Source organism: Alexandromys fortis, unplaced genomic scaffold (genome assembly GCF_014885135.2).
Source record: "Alexandromys fortis isolate MF-2015 unplaced genomic scaffold, M_Fortis_MF-2015_v1.1 scaffold_27, whole genome shotgun sequence".
Classification (NCBI taxonomy): Eukaryota; Metazoa; Chordata; class Mammalia; order Rodentia; family Cricetidae; genus Alexandromys; species Alexandromys fortis.
Genome location: NW_026067952.1, coordinates 15293914 through 15313186, shown reverse-complemented (window position 1 = coordinate 15313186; position 19273 = coordinate 15293914). Strand labels below are relative to the sequence as shown.

At 54.3% G+C, this 19273-nt stretch overlaps 1 protein-coding gene across 4 annotated transcripts in view; it reads right to left on the bottom strand.

Moving 5' to 3' along the window:
• Positions 1–25: 25 nt before the first annotated feature.
• Snph (syntaphilin) overlaps positions 26–19273 on the bottom strand; it is a 38482-nt gene continuing 19234 nt past the window's right edge. Inside the window, exons 3-6 of one of the 4 annotated variants that reach the window (XM_050150985.1) lie at positions 10799–10895; positions 10066–10272; positions 6897–7046; positions 26–2912 (exon numbers count right to left, since the gene is read on the bottom strand). In XM_050150985.1, the coding sequence (XP_050006942.1) occupies positions 1745–2912; positions 6897–7046; positions 10066–10272; positions 10799–10848 (1575 nt within the window). In that variant the 5' untranslated portion in view covers positions 10849–10895 and the 3' untranslated portion in view covers positions 26–1744. Of the gene's footprint in view, positions 2913–6896; positions 7047–10065; positions 10273–10798; positions 13191–19273 lie in introns of those variants that run through there. The other 3 variants (XM_050150986.1, XM_050150984.1, XM_050150987.1) reach the window with 3 other exon arrangements.

The following is a 19273-nucleotide window of genomic DNA, read 5'->3' as shown; positions in this document are numbered from 1 at the left end:
AAATATATGGATTTATGTTGTCAAATATAGTTCATACATTTATTTTCTCAGCAGAGCTTCGACTGTTGCTAAGGAGACATATGGAGCTCCAGGAGTGCACGGCGCAGGAGGCTGGGTCCGTAGCCAGTCCTGGCTTGGCTTTGGATCAGTTTTATCCCGTCTCTCCATGGCACCACCCCAGTGTCCTATGGGGCAGCCCCAGCGAGGCCTCAGGCATTTGGGTTTGGTTCAGCTGGGGTAGGGGTGCTCCACCAAGGACGGCTGGTCTGAGGCCTCAGCCAAGGTGGGGGAGTTTTGGAGGCACAAAGCGCGTGGCAGAGGGCTCTTGCCCTGATGGCTAGGCTGGCTGCCCACTCCCAGTGCATGCAGGTGCCCTCGGGGGAGGGCACAGAGTGGAGGGGCAGAACTCATGAGTCAAGTAGTGGCCACTGGGGCAACGGTGAGGGCAAGCGACCTTAGCAGAGAACCAGAGAGGCTTCTAGGTCAGAGAGTGAGATGCAGGCTTCTACCAACTCCCCGGTGTGGGCCAGTCAGGTCTGACCTCTCTGGGAAGAAGAGGGAAGTGAGGATCAGGGCTCTTCCCAGGCTGCCTGGGCCTGGAGCAGGAGCAGCCCAGGCAGGCTCCCACTGCCTGGCCATGCCCCTGATTAGGAAACATGCCCAGGGGACCCTGCTTTGGCATGGATAGGCAGATGCTGTGACTTCAGAACCCCGTTCAGATTCCTCCAGATGGCCACCTTCCTCTGGAGATAGCTGGGTCAGATTCAGAAACCCTCATCCCAGAAAGCAAGCCGCTTGGGGGTTCTGGGGTGGGCAGGAAACCAAGACCCTAAAGGAACCAAGTGCAAACATAGGTAGGGTCAGGCCAAAGGGGCCTGGGGCAAGGGGCCCCTGACTTTCCCAAATGGCTGAGGTACCTCTAGGCTACAGCTGAGATGACTCATCTCAGAAGGTAAAGGGCCCCTAGAGCCGCTCGCCTTGCCTTCTCTGTGCTGACAGGTTCACCCAATGGAAGCTGGGGCTTGGGGAAGCGCTCTCTCCCAATCCGTAATTAGTGTGTCAGGGGTAGCAATGGGCATTGGACAGCTCATGAAGATCAAACACACCCAGGAGCCAAGAGGAAAACGGACTGTGGGGGAAAGGCCTGGAGGACAAACAGACAGACACAGAACCTACCCTGCCCTCTACCCCTCCTGCCTGAGCTGGTCCTTCCAGCTGGATCGTACTTTTGCATCCCAGGACAAGGGAGGAGAGGCTGGAGCTTCAGTGGGACCTGGGGCAGCCAGACCCTGCTTGGAGTGGTTCTCTGCATTTTGAGTCCTGGCTGCCTCCATTTGAGGAGCTAATACTGGTCCAGGAGCCAGAGGAGAGGGCAAGGGGTGGCCTGGGAGAGAAGACACGGAGTGGGCTGGGTGCTGGAAAGGATGGTGCAAGGGAAAGAGGTCCTCAGATCAACACAGCCCAAGACTTTCTGAGCAGGGCCTGCCTCATCTGAAGTCTGGGTGGACAGAGGGGCCAGAGGGGAGCTCTTACCAGTATCTCCCTCTTCAACTGGCCACCTTTACCTCTTTTCTCAGGCTTTGGGATTGCCTTCCTGAGGCCCTGACACTATGAACATCTGGGGTGGGGGCGCTATTCCAGACCTGAAAGTAAATTGAGAGGATGCCCATGGGGGTGTGAGGGCAGCAAATGGCATCCTACAATCAGTGGTCAGGCTGCCAAAAGTGGAGGGCTGGCAGCCACCTCAGAGCTGGGAGCCGCCCGCTGAGCTGGGGCTTGGCTGGCTGAGTGAGCGGCAGCTGATCCTACGGATGGAGTGCAAGGCCACTGTGCAGCAGCCCCGCAGCAAGGAGCTGATGTTGTAAATGGGCTGGCCCTGGCGCCGCTGGGAGCGGCAGAGCCAAGCCACTGTTGGCACAGCCGGCACTACCACAGCCAGCAGATCCACAATGTAGTGGCGGCTCCAGTAACTCTTGGGTTCCTTTTCAGAGGCAGCTACCTCCTCCTCCTCTTCCACGGGACACACCACACTCACTGGTAGTCCCGGGTTGGAGTTGGCTGCAGGCCGGTGTGTAGTTGGCCCACAGGTGATGGGCTCTGGGGCCTCAGGCTCGTCACCCACTGTTACCACCACTGCTGAGTTGGGGTCTCTGGGCCCTGAGGGGTGGGGAGCCAGCTCTGAGTGCCTGTCCTTGGGGACTGTCCCACACACCTGAGCCTGGCCTACTTTCTCCAGGATGGTGTCCAGGTCAGGCTGGTACTGCACCAAGTCTGTCTGGATGGCCCGCTCCTGCATGCAGCTGGCTTGCACACCGGCCTCCATGCCACACAGGAGCTTCTCGTAGGTGTTGCTGGCAGGGAAGCGAGGGCCCAGGTTGAAGGAGCTCTGCAGCGAGGCTTCCTCAAGGCCACAGTCCACTCCTGACGACAGCAGGCTGCTGGCCTCCAGGGCGTCCGTCCGACTCAGTGTGTCATCAGCAGCCACAAATCCACTGTCAGCTCCATCCTCAGCAGAGGTGCTGGAGGGATCCCCTGGCTGGCGGTCACCACAGACAGCTGGGTCACTCAGCTTGGTGTAGGTGGAGCTGCGGGTGAGGGAGCGTGCCGGGGACCCACCAGCCGACTCCCCGGTTCCTTCCTCCTTGGCTATTCCATTCTGGGCTACTTCCATGCTGTGCAGCAGCGTCTCCAGCTTCTTGTTCTGGATATTGATATCCACGAAGTATTTCTGTAGCCCTTTGTCCTTGTCAATCAGGTTGTTCTTGACGGTGTCGATGACCTGCTTGAGCTGCCTGATCTCCTTGCGGGCCTCTTTCAGAGCCAACTGGGCTTCCACACGGTGGCACTCCTCCTCAATCCAGTCCTCCTGCATGCGAGACAGCTGAGTCTTCAGGTCATCGATCTCCGTGTCCCTGTGAGCAAAGGAAACACGCTAGCTCTATAGCCTGGCCTCCTGACCCGTCATTGCTGCTGTAGAGAGACAAGGGGATTTCACCAAACACAGATGGCCCTCCAGTGGGGTGGCTCAAAGCTGGAGACAAAAGTGGGAAGATGTAATGCCTCCTCTTCCTTTCATCCTACTGGGAGGAGGGAGGGTGGGTGGAGCCAGGGGCCAAGACAGGAGAGACTCCCTTGAGAGCGAGGAGAAATGGCAGGAGGAGACACATCCCCATCTCAGCACTAAGCCAAGCCTTCACATCATCGCCTCCAGGAGAGACTACACAGATCCCTTAATTACGAGCCCACTGCTATAAAAATGTAATAAACCCTTAATGCAAAGCGGCAAACACAGGAGAGGGATGTGGTTTCCTAGTGAAGCAGCTTGTGAGTGTTTTAAGGGGACAGACTTTGTCCCCAGACTCCCAGGGAGGGGGTGGTGACGTGAGAGAAATGACCACCTTTGGTGTTGGTGGGGGAGCCCATGATTTTACAGTTTCCTCTTGCAGAATGCCCAGAAGTGAAAAGAGTTGGAGGAGGGGGAGGACTGGGTGGCTCTCCTGTTTGCATGCTAGAAGCTTCTTATATTTTACTGTCAAGAGGGGAGGCTGAAGAGATGGACGAGAAATGCAGATACCAGGAGAAGAGCCACGCCAGCGAGCAGAACAGCAGCAAGACTCCCACCCAGAGAGACTAAGGCCTTTCAAGTCCCAAGTTACAGCTGGATCTGGGGGTGCTGAAGAGGGAGGTGATTAGTGAAACCTGCCACAGTGGCTAAGGGGAAACCAGGGTGACACTCAGTGGACACTGACTGCAAGCAGTGGGAAGCAGGACACTCACGGGGCGGGGGGACTTACCGCTCATTCCTTACCAGGACCGAGCTCCACATCTCTCCCAGAAGCCTGGTTTAATGAACAAACTACCAATGCCAAGGTTACCACTAGGGGGTTGTGAGCCGAGCAGAGTGACTGTGCCACACAGGGAACCACAGATTTTCCAAAGTTAGATTGGCAGTCCCACTCGGGAATAGGCTCCAAAGGTCAAGCAATATCCTCTAGGAGGGTCTGACCACTCCACATAGTGTAATTCAGCAGTGGGCTAGGGGAGGGCAGTGAACTGGAGCTACCTGAGTGGCGAGAGCAGGCAGGTAACAGGCATGGGGTCCTTGATCTCCCTTCTCTTCCTCAGGGTGGAGTATCTCTGCTTCCTACTTGTGCCTGCCCTGGGAGGAATTGGGCATGCTCAGCTTAGCCACCCCTGTGCTTCTCTTCCTGGAGCCAGCTAGACCTCGGGGACAATGGCTCCCTAGTCCTGAGCTGGACTGAGGCTATAGGAATAACATTTGAACCGCACCTTAAAAGAAGGGGCCAGCGAGGATGCAAGACAGAAGAAACGGCACCTCAAAGTGTGGGGACACAGCGTCCACAAACACGGAGGCGGTTGTCAAAGGGAGGTTAGCACAGAAAGTATGTCTGGCTATTAAATAATACCTGGAGGGTGTGCGGAGAAAGGCCTTGTGCCAAGGACAGGCCTGCTGTGGGACCTTTCAAGGTTAATAGAGTGGCTGGAGACATTCTGCCAAACACAGGTAGATGGCCTATATGCCACTGCTGGCTGGTCCAGAGAAGAAGCTAGGAGAGGGGCTTCTGGCTCCTTGTGGACATCAGTACAAAAGGGCAGTCAGACCCTGGGCATCACTGGGAAGAGGGCAGGAACCCGAAAAGGGAACCTTAGTTCAAGGATGGTGGAGCCTGTAGACCAACCCAACCTCTGATACCACAACCAAGCCTGACTGGACTGGTAGAGGCTGGTCATGCATGCTGTACTATGACATGCCCAGAGATCGATAAGGACAGGAAGACTGGTGGGTGCCAGGATGACTGGAGAGGATGGGGAATGACTGCTAATGGGAACAGGGTGGTAAAAAGGGTTATCAGAGCACAGAAATTGTGGGGCTGGCCAATCAATACCTGGCTCAGGTTGAGACCCATACTTTGTGTAGTGATATTTCATTTGTATTTTAATAAATAAACTTTTCTGAAGATCAGAGAGTAAAACAGCCCCACTGGTCATCCTTACAGACCAGACAGTGGTGACACACACCTTTAATCCCAGTAGCCACACTAGTTTGCCATAGAAACTTGGAGGTATGCGCCTCTATTCCCAGTGGTGCATGCCTTTAATCCCAGCCCTAGAGAGGAATATAAAACTAGAGACAGCTCAGAAAGGCAGTCTCATCCTGAGATTCCTGGAGGCAGGACTGCCATTTCAGACGGAGGTAGAGGTGGCTGGCTGGTTTGCTTTTCTGGTCTTCAGTTTGAACCCCAATTTCTATCTCTGAGTTTTTACTAATCATGCTTCAACTATGACATGGAGTTCACCCCTGAGGGCTAGGACCCAGAGATCTAGGGTAGAACTAACCATGACCGAGGAAAAGGTAAATGCCATGATGTCTAAGGATACTTTGCTGTACTCATAGATCAGTGCCCAGCCCAACTGCCATCAGAGAAGCTGCGCTTGCAACTGATGGAAACAGATGCAGAGACCCACAGCCAAACATTAGGCATAACTTGGGAAATCCTGCAGAAGAGGGGGAGGAAGGATTGGAGGAGCCGGTGGGGCCAAGGGCGCCACAAGAAAACCCGCAGAACCTACTAACCTGGGCTCAGAGGGGCTCACAGGGACTGAACTGACAACCAGGGAGCCTGCATGGGACTGATCTTAGCCCTCTATTCAGAGGCCCACAGCTGTTACAGGTGTGTAACTTGGTCTTTTTGTAGGACCCCTAACAGTGGGAGCAGGGGCTGTCTCTGACTCTGTTGCCTGCTTTTGGGGCCCACTCCTCCTACTGGGTGCCTCATCCAGCCTTAACAGAAGAGAAGAGGAGGTGCCTAGTCTCACCACAGCTTGATATCCCATGGCTGGCTGATATCCATGGGAGGCCTGCCCTTTTCTGAAGAGAAACAGAGGATTAGGAGTAGGAAGTAGGAGGGGAGGTGGGGGAGGGGCTCCAGGAGGGAGGGGAAACTGTCTACACACCCTCCAGTGGTTAGACAGGCCAATAACTCCAGGCAGGTATAAATGCTGCTGCGGGGGGCAAAGAACAGGCACAGTGGGGATACCTGCCCTGAGCGCTAGTGCCCCACACAGCTTGGTCCAGCTCAGAACAAACACAGTGCAGAGGGGGCTGGTGAAGGCCATCAGAGGTGGGGATCCCACCCTAATATAGGATGTTTATTGTACAGGGCCTAACTATGTATGCCAGGTTGTCCTCAAACCTACAATCTTTCCTCAGCCTATTGACTGGGGTGACACAATTTGCCGTTGTGCTCAACCCTTTGAAGTGTGACTCTTAGAGATGAAGCCACCAGGAGGGGTAGCACCAAGCGTTCGCAAGGACCTGAGAGTGAGCACAGCTGAACCGGAGCTCCTGGGAGACCCCCAGGCTGAGCAGGATCTCAGCCATAGCATCTCCTGATCTTGAGCCGTCTATAGGAAGGACAGAGACATGGAGGAAGGCTTCTGGGCCTGGTCTGTGGGCTGAGACCCCTGCTTCTCATTGTGGAGAGGCAGGGGAGGGTTAAAGGTCTATTTCTCACCCCCAGGGATTAGGAAGCCAGGAGACTCTGGTTCAGATCCCTGGGAGACAGGATCCAGGGGAGAAGCCGCCATCCAGAGGAGGTGCAGGGTCAGAAGAAGACCGCAGCAGGAAGTGACAGTCCTTACAGGGAGGGACCCTTCCCACTGGCCCCAAGCACCTGCTTAAAATAGTCAAGGGGTGTCAGGGGCTGGCACCTCTATAAATGGGCCCAAATGAGGCTTTGCCAAGAGGAGAGTTCAGGTCGATGGCAGCAAGGCCCATTCTTTCTTCTTCTCAGGGGATAGATACCCCAAGACCCTGGCTCTGCTGAGATTGGAGCTGGTTGGTGTTCCCAAGGCTTCCCCTGGCTGCCACTCACCGGTCCTGAAGCCGGTCCTGTGTGTCCTTGAGCCGGGCCCTCAGGTGCCTGATGCAAACTTCCTTCTGCTGCAGTGGAGTCAGATACTGCTCTGGGGTGGGGGGCTTGATGCCATGGTTGTCGCTGCATAGTGTATACTTCATGGAGCGCCTGCAAGGGACCGTCCATCAGAGGTGGGGGATGGAGAGGACAGGTGGAGCACAGAGCCGGACTAGGGAGCAGCCTAACTATCTTCAGCTCAGCCTGTGCCAATGGCCCTTCTGAGCAGACTTTGTGGGCGTGGCACGCTAAGAGCCAGCCCTTCTGAGCAGACTTTGTGGGCGTGGCACACCGAGAGCCCAGCCTTCTGTGAGGTGAGTTTTAGCGAAGCTCTTCTGAGATAAGAGTTGGATGGGGGACTTAAGACACATCTGCCCAGGGAAGAGGGACCTCTCATGAGGCACGTTTGTGCTCAGTGCCTCCTGACACCCTGTGTAGACCCTCACTGCAGCACTGGGTGCACGGGAGCCTTTGTCCTACGAACGTACACTCACTTCAGAGAGGGTAGCTCAAGCAGCCTCCGTGCAGCCAGTGTGCTTCCTGAGCCCGGGCTGCCTGTCTTCAGTGGAGGATGTGAGAATGGGGAGCAAGGGCAGGTTCCAAGTGAGCCTGCCTGGAGGATGAAGGACTCACCTGCAGAGGTGACATCATCCTGGGAGGGAGCTAGCCTAGGGATAGGGATGCGGACATAGACACAGGGGTGACGTCATAGCTGTCTCTGCAGATAACCACCATGCGCTCTCTTTACCCACCTTGGGGAACACACAGGTTTACATTACATGTATGTACACACGGGGAGGACTGGCCACTCCTTGCTCTCAGGAAATTCATGGTGTGTCCAGCCATGTGTCCCTGCATAACCCCATGGTTGTCCATACGCCACTTTCATGCTGCCTTCATTGGTAAATGCTTGGTCCTGGACACCAGCCATGTGTATGCGCCCACGCTCTGGGACATGTGTGAGCACGTATGTGGACACTTGCTAGGTATGGACAGTTAGCAGCAGGGCCCTGAGTAGCAGCTGGCTGGATACCTCCTGCAACTGATCCAGTGTGTCATACCATACCAGTGAGGAGGAGCCTCCACCCAGAGGGCCACTGGGGGCAGGACGGAGGGCTGGCCAAGGCTTTCCTAGGAAGGAGAACTCCCTGATTCCACAACAGACTTTGGTTCAGATGGTTCCACCCACAGCTTCCTGGCTGCAGGATCTGTTCTTAAGAACCTTGCTTGGATCTTGGTTTCAGATCCTGGGAGTGTTCCCACACAACGGAGTCGGGGGCCTGTAGCTACATCACTCCGCTGCTCCAGGGGCTGGGGACGCTTAGCCGCAGCATAGACACTTCCTAGGGCTGGAAAACATAGGCTCTGTGGAGGCCCATTGTTGAAGTAGCCAGGTTCAAGGCAGATTTAAAGTTTCACGGAAGCTGTGTCATATTTAAGGTAGACTGTGAAGTGTTAGAAGGTGGCAGCAGGAAGGGAAGCCAGGTCACAGAGCTGCTCTTCCGCCTGGCAAGGGGCAAAGGTGGCATGGTGGGTGCCTGGACTTTCACTCCCTGCACTAAGATCTCCCCAAAGAGAAGAAGCCGTCCAGCATCCTTCACTCAGATCTGTAACCGTCCTGCCCTGCAAGGGATTTGGCAAGAGGACACACACCTATGGTGAGGAAAGAGTTCTCAGTCTGACACGAGGCAAGGGTGGAAAAGCAGGCGCTAACTAGTAAGAATGAGGGTCAGAGGGAAGTGGGGCTTTTTGAATGTTCTCATTTGCTTTCATGGGCATTTTTCCCCCAAGATAATATTTAATATACGACGATAGTCACTAGTAGCTGCCCAACCCGTGTGTGTGTGTGATGGATTAAAAAAAGAGAAATGTGATCACGTGCATCTTAGCAGAGATAGCCTGGCTGCAGTGAGGCCCTTAGGTAATACTGTTCTGCCCCTCTTCAGGGGTGGCAGGCCTCCTTCGGGGCAACGGGACCTGTGGTTTGGGACAGCCCGAGGGGCTTCAGATGGGAGATCTGTTACAAAACTGTCACTAATGGAGAAGTCTGGATCCTTCCAACACCATGCTTTTCAAGATAGAACTCGGATAGGAGCCAGATGCTGGCTTCTAACATGGTGCACTGGTCCTGCATATGACTGTTACCCACCACCCACACCTCGGTGGAAAAATCTGAGATATGTGGCTTTAACGGCTCTGCAAATCACTGAACACAGAAGATTTCTCTCTGCTGAGAGGAGCAGGGCATGGCTTGCAGGGAGGAGCCCGGCTGTGGGTCTGGAGTCAGGATTCACCCCCATTCTCGCATGTCCATAACCTTCAAGCCTCACTATGGCCCAGGACATATAGGGAGTGCGCAGATCAACTCACGGACATCCCTGCATTATCAGCTCCATTTTATGGAAGAGAAAACGTTAAGCCTTGGAGACAGGAAGCCCACAGCTCCCCACAACCCCTCAGTGCCCACGTTTTCCAGCACCCTGATTCTAACTAACATCCTGGTCTTCAAGGACAGACAGCACCTCTTTACCTGCCCCCCAGTGTGACTCTCTATCCCAGGTCTCTGTCTACTGTACCTAGGCCAGAACTTAGCATGTGCCACATCTGTATCATGTCACCCTCTCCGCCACTGGCAGTGCCCGAGACAAACGCCCTTTCCTCTGTGTTTGGGATGGCACCACTGAGAGGAAAGCACTAATCCTCTCTGAATTAACTGGATAGGTTGCTAGGAAGCCACGTGACCCAGTTTTAACCAATGAAGTCTAAGCAAAATTTCACAGGGAAAATGTCAACATTTAGGGGGCTATCTTCTTCCTCTCTGACCTACCTGATGGGTGGTGGCGCAGGGGTCATCTTAGGATAAATCAGGACAAGTGGTGTTCACATGGATGGTGACAGGAATGGGTGAGACCTGTGAGTTCCGGGAGTCGCCTGTCTCTGTCCCTGATAGCTTATCGCATGGGCTCGTGTCCCTTTTACAGACAGGAACCACAGAGGGGAGACGTGACAAGTTCTAGGATCTAGTAAGAATGCTGGAGTCGGGATGGGCAGATCACAGGCTGCTGTCCCCCCATCTCCCGGGCACCAGGTTCCCAGGTAGCCGGGCCTGGCTGGAAGGAGAAGCTGTTACCTCGGTGTGGGGCTGCTGTCACTGCCCTTGCAGGAGCCAGAGTTGCTGCTGCTGCTGAGGGAAGAGGTGCCGTAGGCGTCCCGCACACTCACAGGTGGAGAAGTGCGCCTGGAGGCGGGGAGAAGAGGCAGCTGCTCATTCTGGCTGGCGGGCAGCTGTGGGCACTGGGCGAACACTGCCAGGCCGCTACGGCCCAAAGTGCCCCCGCTTCGGGTTCATCACAGGGAAGAAAGGCAGTGGGGTGGGACACACACACACACAGAGACAAGGGTGACAGAACAGACAGTGGTAATCAAGATAGAAACCAGAAGGTGGCTAACCCTCTTAGTTCCCCAGGGTCAAGTACGGAGGCTAGACAGGGCTGTGGACAAAGGGCGGGCCCCAGGGTCTCTTAGCCCAGGGAAGGACATCCAGGCATGAACGGAAACAGAGGGGATCAGAATGGGGCAGACAGGAGGGGACTGGAGAGGGACCCACAGGGTGACAGTCAAAAGAGAACCAGTAATGGCAGGGCCGATGCTAATGGGAACCTTCATACAACTGCTATATCCACCATGTCATTTAGGTCCTTAAATAGTTCCTGGAGGTGGCATGGATCAGCCATCCTATTTAAGGATGGGGAAACCGAGGGCACAATTTGCTTAAAGGCACACTGCAAGCCTGCTGCAGATGAGGACAAAGCTCAAGTCCTCCTGCCTCGGAAGCTCAGGCTCTAAATAAGGGAGAGACTCACCTGCGAGATCCGGCAGAGGCGCGTCTACTTCCTGGCAGGGACATGGCCATGAGACTGCGGGTCCTGGTTAGCGGTGGGATGGACGGTGTTCCCGGGGCTGAGGAGAGAGGGCGGGTTGTGGGGGGCGTAGGGAGGGCAGGGCCGGGCCATGTCATCCTCTCACTGGGGCCACTGCCTGGCATGGCTTCTCCTCTTGCCCTTCGGCACGACACCCCAGAATCAAGCGAGAACCTGCAGGCTAAGCCGTAGGTGGCTGCCTTCGCCAGTGAATTCAGTGGGGCTTGGCAGAGACTGCTACCCCCAGTTTAAAGTCTCAGTTCTCAGAGCCTCAGGGGTGGCTAGAAGTCATCAGTCCAACCCCAGATCTTCCAGGTCAGTGAAGGCACCCAGAGGGGCGACGACCCCACCACAGTCACGGGGACAGCAGGACAAAAGGGCCTCCTGTCCACCTGTGCAGCAAAAGGATCTTCTACTCTGCTAGCAAAGCCTGCTTCTCCCCAGGTCCCTGCCCCTCAGACCCCGCCTCCCACATCCAGTCCTCTCTCTGTGGCAGGGGCTGCAGGTCGGAGGACTCCTGGTGCAGGACTGGGAGCCGAGATTAGGCCCGGCTGGTCTCGCTGACCATCACCTTCCCAGTTGGCACGTGGTTCGGGGCTTCCTGGCTACAAAGGAGACAAGACAGATGGACATACCAGCACACGGGTAGAGAGATAAATGGATACAGACAAAATAGGTCATTCCAAGATGTGTCACACACATGGCCACATACATGCTCAGGCGCCTGCCCCCCCCAGGCAGGACAGCAGCCAGGCCCTCTGACTCCCATGCTGCGTGCATGCAGGCTAGCCTCGGTCACATAAACATGCACGTTTATTTTAGCACATCCCAGGACACTGGGCGTAGGCTTGATGCGCAAGAGGCCAAGGTCCTCCCTAGCTGCTGAGTGTTCCTCTGTGGGTGTGTCTTGCAAGCCGCATGCTCAGGAGTTCACAATGCCCAGGAGTTGAGAAGAGGGGTGGGTAGACTCAGGCCCTCTGGGTCCTGTGCTGGGTCTTTAGGATGTTCTCCTGAGTTGGGATTTTAGTGTCTAGGACAGCTCTGCAGGGATATCTTCAGGGACACTGGGGAGGGAGAGGCCCCATGCGGAAGGTGTAGCTGTTGGGCCCAGGGCTACACTAGGCATCAGCCCAGAACTTCCTTGGGTCAAAGCAGAGAAATCTAGGCTTTCTACAGTCAGTGACTGGTTTTGAGGCAGCGCTAGAGGTCGTAGCCCGGGACTCCACGTTCGGAGAAGGGACTATAGACAATACCCTGGGAAAGCTTAGCCGAGAGTGTCATGCCCTGGACCTCTGCCCATGCTGGAGAGACGCAGCTGCCAAGCCAAGCCCCACTGCACGCCAGCCCGTGCTACATGTGTTACGTACATTACGCCATTGACTTCTCCCAACAACCCTATGAGGAAGTGCTGAGATTAGTCCCCTCTTACAGATAAGGAAGGAATCAGGGCCACCGTGAGCAACAGGTCTTGCCCAAGTCACACCCCAGTTGTGCGGCAGGAGCAGCATTTGAACCAGACCAGCATCAGATACTGAGATCTCAAACCCCAGAGTTCCTGACCCAGGGACTACCTCCTTCCCACATCGGGGTCCCCAGGAACTTGCTTCTCCTGTACAGTAGTGTGGCCAACTCCCGAGTGGACAAAGGCACTACTCAGATGGCCAGCTTCCTGGCTGTGACACAGAACACGGTCCGTTCCCCTAGAGGGCCTGGACACAGTCAGCATTGTTTGCCCAGAGGTGTCGGGTGTAGGAGCCGCTGACACCATGCCCGTCACCTGAGCTGCCCACCTAGCTTGGCACCACTTCCCATCCATCAGTCTCAGTCACCCAAGCAGAAGCTCTGGAAACAGCATCAGTAGAGGTCATGATTAGGGGCAGGGTGGGGCATCAGTGGGTTGCATATCAGTCTAGAGAAGTATACAGGGGTCCCTGCCTCCTGGACACAGGAGGATCTTCTGGGAGCAGCTGGAATAGGGAAGGCAGAGGGCGATGGCCTTTGCTCATGTGCGGACCAAGCTTGGGGTACTACCTGCCATGGGTGAATCCCTCTAAGGTCAGGTGACCTGCTGGCAGTCTTCTTTCCTTTGGGCCCTTGCTAGTCCATGTCACCCCGACCTGACTGGCCATGTTCCCACCACTGTTAGCCTTCTGGCTTTAGGCTGGCCGCAGGGAGGAGGCAGCACCTCCGGCAGGCCTCACCTCCCAGGTGGCTTCTCTACCACAGCCAGCTTGGGTGAGTGGGATTAAGAGCTGACGGAGTCCAGGTGGAGCTCCAGGCCCAGATCTCGGGAGGCAGGTGAGAAAGGGTGGATGGGAACCGCGTGTGGCCCTGGTACAATACGAGCTTTGTCCCAGCTGTCTCTGTACCACCTTGCTTGGCAACCAACCCCTTCTACCCCCTTTCTCCCCCCTCTCACGTTCTCTTTTCCTTTCTCCCTGGCCGCGGGTGGGAATGGGGTGGCATTTGTACCCGGACACAGTTGACAGTCTCCTGGGAGACCAGAACCAGCCATTAATTCAGGACAGAAGTGGAAGTGGCATTTCCCCTACTGGGATGGGACCTCACAGGCAGGGGCCCTCCTGGGAAGGCAGAAGCCACCCAGGGCCCAGAGGGCACCTCCTCCTCAGGATCCTGCTCAGAGGCTCCAGTGTGTGTCCTGTGTCTTCTTGGCTCCTCCCTCCACCGTAGCCTAGAGAGGAGGCATGTTGCCATGGCATTTATCACCATGCCGCCTGCTCAGCCTGGAGCCCCACAGGCCTGTCCCCAGGCAGCCAGAGGCAGCCACTTGGAATGGAAGCTGAAAGGAAAGCTCCTAAACTATGGGAGCAGGGTCAACAATCTCTCCTTCCTTCAACCCCAAGGAAACCCGCCCCTTTCTCATCAGTGTTCCTGCTTCCCCATCGTGCAGGCTCCATAGGAACCACACACACATCTGTCTCTTTGATTGGCCATCCCCAGTCCCAGTGCTGCCTAAGGGCCTAAAATGGGGAGGGAGAGCTGAAAAGCTGCAGAAATAGGCTCAAACAGATATGGGATTGAATGCTGGTTCTTGTACTTGGGCTGCACGCCTCGGCGCGCCTGGCTACTGCTGAGCTTTGGCCTTCAGTCTACCATGACGCTGCACCTCCTCTCTAGCTACTGTGAAAGTAACATGCAGCAGTGCATGCGTGTGGCACGGATGGGTGCATGTCACACAAGAGACACGGCACACACAGGAGGAGACAGTGTTCTGGAACTAGACAACTAACATGTGATATGACCTTCAGAAAAAAAAAAAAAAAACCACATCCACGACATTCCGATGGCCTCCGGAAAAATGCTTCTTCCAGCCAGAAACTTGTGTTGTGCCTGGAAGAATGAGTAGGTATCCACCATGCATGGGAAGGCAGGGGCAGCATGGCCAAAGGCAGTAATTAACTCAACAACATCATTGCTCGGAAGCTGGGGTGCCTGGTGAGGAACAGTGGGAGGGAGGCTGTGAGGGGCAGTGAGGCCAGGCTACCCACAGCCAGATGAGCCAGGGTCTTTGTCCAGTGGGCCACAGGGAGGCGTGGGGCTATCCCACAAAGGAGAAGGGGGCACATGGGATATGTATGAGAGAAAACCCTGGGTGGGGAGCCCTCTAGTGTGTGTCAGGAAAGGACAGGACTGGGGAGGAGACCAGATTGCAGACTGCTAAAATCTTCCAGGGGTGAATTTAGGAGGGCATGGGTCTGGGCAGTATCAGGAATAACAGAGAAAGGACCTGGACCCTGTTTGGAAGCCATCAGAAATTCGTGGTTATGTGAAAATAAGGAGAAAACACTTAATCCTGGTGATCAAGTCCTTTCCACTTATAATGGTCTCCTCCTCCTCCTTTTTTTCCTCCCCCACTTCTGCATGCAGTGCATGTGTGCACACGGGTATATGTGTGTGCACTTGTACATATGCAATGAGAGCTCTGCTTTTCAAAGCGCCACCATCTCTCTGCTTGAGCTACTGCCAGCCTACAGCATCCTTCCCCAGGACTGTGTGTATTCTAGATGAAGTCTTCCTACAGGGACCAGGCCCCATTTCTTCTTGTCTTAACCCCTTAGCTGAAACTTCCTGGTATATTTCATAGACACAAACACAATTAACACATAATGGTCATTATACAATGGTTTAAAACCTGTGCTAGATCATAGAGTTAGACTAGATGGTCTCCGAGGAACCCTGGGTCCCACATTCTGATTCTAGGGCTGTTTACGAAACAAGGGACTTGCAAATGATGCTTGCTTCTTCAGTGACTAGACTCCTGGGTAGCAGATTCCTCGGCTTTAAGATTAGGAAGCTGCATCTCTTGGGAGAAACTGGCACCTTATTCAATAGGGGAGCAGCCAGGTGCTTGGGTCAAGCCAGTGTCCTAAGGGAACGTTCCAGAATATACCTTTGAAGGTCTTTTTCAAAGTATTAACCATCAACAAAAGAAAAAAAAAAAGCAACCCTGAAATCCCAGAGAACAGAACAGGCTGAGCCGATGACTCAGCCCCCAGCAGCTGTGCAGAGCAGAGTATGGCGACCAGAGTTTGGGAGGGAGCCCGGCTCTGCCAAGGCAGCAGCAGAACCTGGAACATTCTTCCTAGGCAAGCACAGAAACTTGTGCTCCTTGACTACCAATGCAGAGAGGGGAATGGAAACGGCCTGGACGTTTGCCAAGGAGACACCCTCCAACCTTAGAACACCAGGGCGACTCCACTGAGGCAATGGGCAAAGCTCCGCAGGCTTCCGACGGCCTCATCCTCCCCCATCAGCAGACTCAAGTCCAGCCTTCCTGCCCTTGTGGAGGGGGGGGACTTCTTCAGCTCACTTCCTGTCTATGGCACAAGCCACTCCCTGAACTCAAACTGCTCAACAGAGCCATTGAATTTTGAGTTCTCACTGTGGCAACCCCAGTACAGGGGCAGGGCTGTTTCACAATTGGCCAAATGCTGCAGGGGTTCCCAAGGCAACCAGAAAAGGCTTGCCGGCTGGAGCAGCACCACAAGAAGCCTCCAGTGACAAGTCTCAGACGCCTCAGCACTGGTCCCAAGTCCTGGTCCACGTCTTACTAGCGTGGCTACATGGCATATCCTCACTCTGTCTTCCTTCTGTTTGTTCTGATTTCCCACCTAGCTATATTCTGCCTGTCCATTGGCCAAAACAGCTTTATTCATCAACCAATAGAAGCAACACATATACAGCAGGCGATCCCGCATCACACCAGGACTTCAGCTATAGCAGAAACGAGGCAGTAACATGTGCTACAACAGGGACTAGCCCTGAAGACACCGAGTTAAGCGAAAGAAGTCAGATGCAAACACCAAGTGATGGACGACTCTGTTTACACAAATACCACCATGGGCAAACCCACAGGGACAGGAGCCACGTAGGGGCTGTCAAGATGAAGGGAGGAAGAAACAGAGAGGCAGCTGTCGACAGGAACGGGGCTTCTTAAGAGAGATTCTGCAGATGCTTGGGGATTAGATAATGGGGTTGGTTACACAATTTTGTACTGGGGATGGTACATTTTCAAAGGGAAAATGTTATAGTCTGTGAACTGCATCTCAATTAAAAGAAAAAACCCAGCCAAAACAAATCCACACAATCGATATTTTTAATGAATAGTTGCTAAAGGTTAGGTATGGTCCAGAAGGGAGGACATGGTCCAGATTGCTCAGCAGTAGAAGCAGGGCAAGACAGAAAGCCAATCCTCCGCCCTCACCGGAGACCAGAGGCAAGCAGGGTACCTAGACTGCTCCCAAGGCATCCTTCCTGAGTCTTCTCTTTAGCCCGAGCAGAACCACTCCTGCTCTTATAAACAGAGCAGACGCCCCATCCAGAGACAGCTGCTTTCTCTCTCCAAGTTGTCCCTTCTTTCCACAGCCTAGGTGCCATGCAAGCAGTGCCCTGAACCCCCAATACCTCAGAGTCACATCGCCCTGAACCCCCAATAGCTCAGAGTCACATTGCACGCTCACTGGTGGTCAGCTGGGGCCTCTCCTCTCTCAAATACAGCTACTTCAAGCATTCGTGGTAACCTCTTGTCTGTACCAGTGCCTTTGGGACCCAACCAAGATGATAAAGGGAGAGATAGAAAATTTGTGGGAAATCAGAAAGCTTCATCCCTTCATTGCCTCTTAAAGGGATCTGTTCTCTACGGATAATCTGTATACCTCAAGAGTCTGAGAAGGCATGAGCTGAGGTTGAAGTTACAGGCATCCTCTTCCAGGCTGGCTGCCAAACGGCATCTCCCAGGGGCAAGGAGCAATAGGGGAACCCTGGGACCACTCCTTCCAATGTAAGTTGCTCTGGGATAGACCCTCTGCAGGCATCAGGGAGAGGTGTGGGAACAGAGAGGTCACGGTGCCAACTTCAGCTTGGTAGCCAATTTGGCAAACGACTCTTGGCAGATGGAGGCCCCCAGCAGCCCTGGCCACAGCATGTGCTTTCCCTGGGCCTCCTCACTGATAGAGCTGTCAATCTCTGCAGCTTCTCCCCTGCCCCTCCTCGTCTCAGGCAGCACAGAAGAGGATGATGGTGGACCTCCATCTTAGTGGCTTCTCTCTACTCTTTGGGCCTTGGTTCTTAGGATCCTGGGTCTCACCGCTACTTATGCCAGCACCTATCCCAAGGACCAGCAGTGGCTAATGTGGTCTTAGAAGCTTAGGACAGAAAATAACTCGGGGAGAATTTGTCACCATTTTATCCACAGAGAAGTTAAAATCCAGGAAGGGCAAGTAATTTCTTGCAGTTGCCCAGCAAATGGGAGTCAGAATCTGGGCTGGCAGCTGGATTCCAGATGCCCATCCCCCCACCATCCCCACTTGAAAGCCAGCCTGAGTTCAATAAGAACAAAGGAGAGATTTTTCCAGAGGAAGAAAGAGCTGAGGGGGAAGACAAGTGTTCTACCAACATTAAGGCAGGTCACACAGGACTAGAAGGTGAGGCTGAGACCCAAGGAAGAAGAGGCAGAAACAGACTGGTCTCATCCCAAGCTTCCTGCCCACTGATTTAAACTCCTGATCAGTCTTCTTATGGTCAATGAGGATCAGGGAGCAGGCTCATGCTTTGGGAAGAATAAAGACATCCCTTAAGTGAGTGTTAAAGGAAGAATTTCTGCATAGGATTTGCTGCAGCGGATGGAATCTACTCCTCGGGAGTCTGCAGGGAGGAACCCGAGAGAAAGGGAAGGCGGTACACACACCCGAGCCAACCTTCAAACGCTGTGTTTTGTTCACAGGGCCTGTGTAACAGGGACAGAAGGGACGTGGAGATGTCAGCACGTCTGCCTGGGAACACAGCCCTTTCCATGGAGACAACCCTCCACCAAACAGTGATCAGAGAGCCTCTATCACCTAGGGAGACCAAACCAGGCCCGATATACTCCAACAACCAATCTCCCTGGCACCACCAGCATTTCAAGACACTCTAGTCCAGTGGGTCTCAACATTTCGAACACTGTGGCCCTTTAATACAGTTCTTCACCTTGTGGTGACCACCCGCCCCCATGATATTATTTTCATTGTTACGTCATAACTATGATTTTGCTACTGTTGTGAATAGTAATGTAAATATCTGTTATGCAGGATATCTGATGGGTAACATCTGTAAAAGGTTTGTTCAACCCCTATGGGGTTGCAACCCACAGGTTGAGAACCACTGCTCTGGTCCAATGGGTCCAATGATCTTAGCAGAAAACTAAAGACTGGTGAAGCCCACAGCATGAGCAACAGTATCAGAAGGCATGACGTAGCTCACCCCGATACCGCCAGCTCTCATGCCACGCCGCTTCTGCTGGGAGCCAAGTCGTGTCTGGTTCCCCGAGGCCTGCGGGCTGAGCTCAGAGATGCAGCACGGCTCACCCAAGCATGCCCACGAGCCATGCCCCTCACTGCAGCATCCTCCTCCCTCTGCTCTTGCTCTCCTGCAGCTGCCAGCTGCCCTGCCTACTCTGCAGCCGGTCCCCATCGAGCTTATTGCTGGTGGCATTTCCCACATCATGCCGAAACCTTTCACCTTCAGGAAGATTCCTGGCTTTCAGCAAGACCCAGCCTTGCTCGCGCTTGCTGGATGAGGGCCAGGGATTAACCAACCCCTCTCCAGAGAAGCTGTCCTGCCTCTTGATTTAGTCAAAACAAGAATTTAAAAATGCTTTAAGTGGGGGGGGGGGGGTCTGCTGACACCCAGTCCCCACTTGAAAGTTTTTGTCTCGGGAAGTTTTTATTCACGGAGAAACCAACTAACGTAACAGAAACAGTGTGGTTCTGGGATCAAACACACCTGGGTTTGGGTTCCTAATGCCATTGTATGTCTGATACTCAGGAGCCTTTCTGTAAATGGGGCTGAATACAGCTGTACATGGAACAGCCATGGTGAACATCAACAGTCATGCCTGCTCCATGCTGCCAGAGCCCT